The sequence below is a fragment of the Buceros rhinoceros genome, unplaced genomic scaffold (assembly GCF_000710305.1).
Source record: "Buceros rhinoceros silvestris isolate BGI_N320 unplaced genomic scaffold, ASM71030v1 scaffold29263, whole genome shotgun sequence".
NCBI lineage: Eukaryota > Metazoa > Chordata > Aves > Bucerotiformes > Bucerotidae > Buceros > Buceros rhinoceros.
This window is the reverse complement of record NW_010403472.1, coordinates 33,495-37,320: the sequence shown is the minus strand read 5'-3', so window position 1 is coordinate 37,320 and position 3,826 is coordinate 33,495. Positions and strand designations below refer to the sequence as shown.

The window sequence follows — 3,826 nt, the reverse complement described above, 5'->3', positions numbered from 1 at the left end:
ATATGCTAAAAACTGTTATTGAAACAAGAGGATACAGTCCATCCACTTGGGAGAGAAAAGTGAACTAATACTAGTTAGAGGTGTTAGTTTCATAGCCTTTCTTCCTAACTTGATGTCACTCTTACGATGGGCGTTAATAAGACATCACTCTTCATTTGTGAATGGTCTGCATATACACTTACCCATCTCCTTATCAGCTATTTTCTTTGTGTTTTTAGATCATGGGGAACTCATATGCAGGGCAACTAAAATCTGCCCGTTTTGAAGAAGCTCTTCATAACTCTATAGAAGCTTCTCTGAGATGTAGCAGTGTTGTCCCACGACCGATCTTCTCACAGCTGTACCTGGATCCTGACCAGCCTGCTTTCTTGCCGGAAGGTAACCATGAAAGTATGGCACATTTCAATTGTTTTTCTGTGTGAGAAAAGAGTGGGATAGAAAACCTAAAGACTGCACAGCAGTTCATTATGTGAATGGCATGCTGGCTATTTTAAAAAAAGATAGATGCAAGTTCTGTTGAAAAGTTACTTTTATTTTTTATTTTTCTCAGATGTGAAGCCAAAGGTAGAAGAGTTGGATAAAGAGTTAGTACGTCGCTATGCACAAAATGGAAGCCTGGACTTTTCTACCAACCAAGCTGTTAATGAAATGGAAGATGAAGAGGAAGATGAAGACATGTCAGATTCAAGTAGTCCACCAATCCCATATTCACAAAAACCTGCCCCAGAAGGGTCTTGTACTACTGATGGTTGGTGTCCATTTTTTTACTGTGTGATCTTTACAATTAATTCTCAGTGTAATGTGCACTGTCTGCAGTTAGAAACTCTTGAGCTAGTAGGTCTGGAAATACAGTTTATAGTCAAAGCCTTAAATCTGAGAAACTACAGGTTAAGAGGACTTGTTTCAGGACATAGTATGTTTAATTCAGAAGCGGTATGTAGGATTGGCTGTGTTAGCTTCTGAAAGCCCCTAATTTTCTGTGGTTATCAGTGGTTTACTGTCCTCAAAGAAGTTATGTAAGTTGGCATCAGTACGACTGGTTCTCTAAATTCTGAATCTCCGAAACATTGGCAAAGCTGAATTTAGTTGCTTTCATGGGCAGAAGTAAGAGTTTGGAAAGAGAAAATGGAGAAGAGACTTGCTATTCCTTCTGCTGCCAAAGGAATAAGAGGGAAGGTAAGCAGAAGCTTGTCTGTTTTGTCTTCCCCACCTGCCTGCAGGCCATTGCTGGCTTACCCTGAGCTGTCCTGATTGATTTTTTTAAGATGAGCAAAATAGCTGACAGTACTATTTTTGTTTGCATTTAAATGTGTTAAAGAAAGGATCAAATCATTATGCATATCCCTCTTCGGACCAAGCAAACAATGTAATTGGTTCATGTTATCCCGTAATTGTTCTGGTTGGAAGATTTAACTTCCTTAAAGGAGGAAGATCTATTCATATGAATAGATGTGCTTCTCTTTAAAGCATCCCCTTGCCCCACTTGAACACTGGAAAGCAAACAACCCTTCCCAAGTCCAAAAGCCCTACCTGACGTTTTATTAAATATCTTGCTGAATGATGGGCTTCCGTCTGAGGAATTCATAAAGAATTGGGATTTGTAGAATGGTTTTGTAGAATGGTTTCCTGTAGTGTACGATTATATGCAGTGATAGAAGTAAGCACTAATCGCTGGTAATTCTTTAACGTTTTTTTGAGGTAGTTAGTGGCAAATGTTGATGTTTTTGCATTTACTCCTTCCAAATATATGGTCATGTTTACCCTCCTTAACAATGTACCCAGTTTCCCTGTAACAGAAAGAGTAGAAAGTCTGGCTGCTATGAGAAGCTGGGGAATATCGTTGGGAGAATTTGTTATTCACACAGAGGTGTGTTTGCGATCCTTTGGAGGATTGTCAATTGATAGAAGGGGAGCAGGAGAAAGTTTAAAACAATGTATTCCTAGGAAGGTATCCTCAGTTGAGGATGAGTATCAATAAAGGCTGCAAAATCTCCTGTGGAGAGCAGGAGCAGTTCTGATGACTTCTGTTGAAGAAATGTAAAATAAACTGGGCAGGATGCAGAGGAGAACCAACAAAATGGTAAGAGAAAGGAGTTCTATCTAACGAGGTTCTTTGCCTACCAAGACAAAAGCTGAGTTGGTGTATTCTTACACTTTCTAAATACATAAAGGATAAGCCACGAAGGACAGAGAAGAGCCGTTCATGCCAACAGGGCCCTGCAGAAGTGTAATGGGTGTATAAAATGGTTGTGAATGCATTCAGGTTAGAAGTCTAGGATTCTTTAACCTGAATGGCACAGTTGTGGGCCAGCCTACCAGTATTAGCAGCAGCAGGACTGAAAACCTTATCTTGGTCCAAGGCCACTGTGCATTTGGTTGTGAAAGCACTTTTTATATGACATCAAGAAATCTTTCTCAGTCTCATTCGCACATTGTGGTGATCCCTGGTTGCATTTCCATGTCCAGTCAAAAATGTAATTGTGAGCTTCCAGTGTATGTCTTTCTTTGAGAAGTCACGTTCTATCCACATGCAGATGGGTCCATGTTCACCTGCCCCTGCTCAGGATTGCTTCACAGGGTCAGCCTTCCCAATGTGGCACTGCAAGCTGATGCTCAGCTCGTAAGCGCTCACATCAATGCAGGCCTCTATGCTGTGGCTGCAATAGCATGTCACAAGGTTATGCCTAGTTATGTTATAATTACATAATATGTGTAATATTATGCTTTTTAGTATGTCCTGGAAAAAGATGAATTTCCAGGGGCAGTCCTGTGTTTTGATTTTTATCTGAAAATCTTTTATGATCAGAGCACCCTAGAAGAAAGTTTCCTATGTTATATCCACAGAATGTTAGGGTTGTTCATTAGTTTTTGACAATTTTGCCATTCTGAATTTACAAAATCTGTCCCACTCTTCAATGTCGTTCTCAAGATGCTGATTTAAGAGAGCAGTGGGTTTGTATCTAGAAAAGGAAAGGAAAATACATTTTTCAAACACTGCCAATGATCTCTTGGGAAAGTTTTTGTAAGTATTTTAAACACCCAGGTTCCCAAGCATTCATGACACATATCTCAGCAAGATATTAATCTGATAGCTCATCTTTGATCTCATGAATAAACCCTCCAAAGATGTAAGACAGGGTTGCTGCCATTATTTACATCCCTTATCTTAGTTATTTAATTACAAAGATAAATAACATTAGGAAAACGTTAAAGAATACTGATAGACCGATTGAAGTAACTGTAAGTGTTTGGATGCTTTAAACTAAGCATGTGTTTAATTGCTTATTCCAGAGCAAAATAATGGTACTAGAACCTGCAGTTCATATCTCTGCTTGCTGTAAAACCTGTCTCCCACCTTTTAGCACTGATGGAGTGAAACCTTTTTCCTTATTAAGGTGTTCTGTTTGCTTTTCCTGAATCCAGGATGTATGCCATAACCATCATATTATTTTCTGTGGTGACTTGTTCTTTTATTCAGAAGGCTGAGTTGTCGTTCAGTCACGTAGGTGTGGAAAGTAGATCTTAATGTCTTTATTCATCAGTTAAAATAAAACAGTGACAGTTTGCTGGAATTCCCTTCTTGGTTGGCCATAAGAGTAGATCCCTCAATTTTCCTTTCAGCCTATTGGGAAGAGCATTTGCCGTTGATCCTTTCTATTAGTCATAAAAGGGATTTACTTATTTCAGGGGGATTTTTTTTTTCTGCTCAACACAAACTTTTGTAACTAATTTACATCTTCCGTGAAAATAAGGTTTCAAGAAAAACACTTCTTAATTTTCATACAAGTAACTCAGCTATGCAACAAAATAATACAAGAAGCTGTTC

At 38.8% G+C, this 3,826-nt stretch overlaps 1 protein-coding gene across 1 annotated transcript in view; it reads left to right on the top strand.

Annotated features, from left to right (window-relative positions):
- Positions 1-221: 221 nt before the first annotated feature.
- The window catches only part of LOC104490711 (GREB1-like protein), a gene marked incomplete at its 3' end in the record, with an annotated part of 36,369 nt that continues 32,764 nt past the window's right edge, over positions 222-3,826 (top strand). Inside the window, exons 1-2 of the mRNA XM_010133039.1 lie at positions 222-378; positions 551-748. Coding sequence (XP_010131341.1) covers positions 222-378; positions 551-748 — 355 coding nt within the window. The remainder of the gene's footprint in view (positions 379-550; positions 749-3,826) is intronic.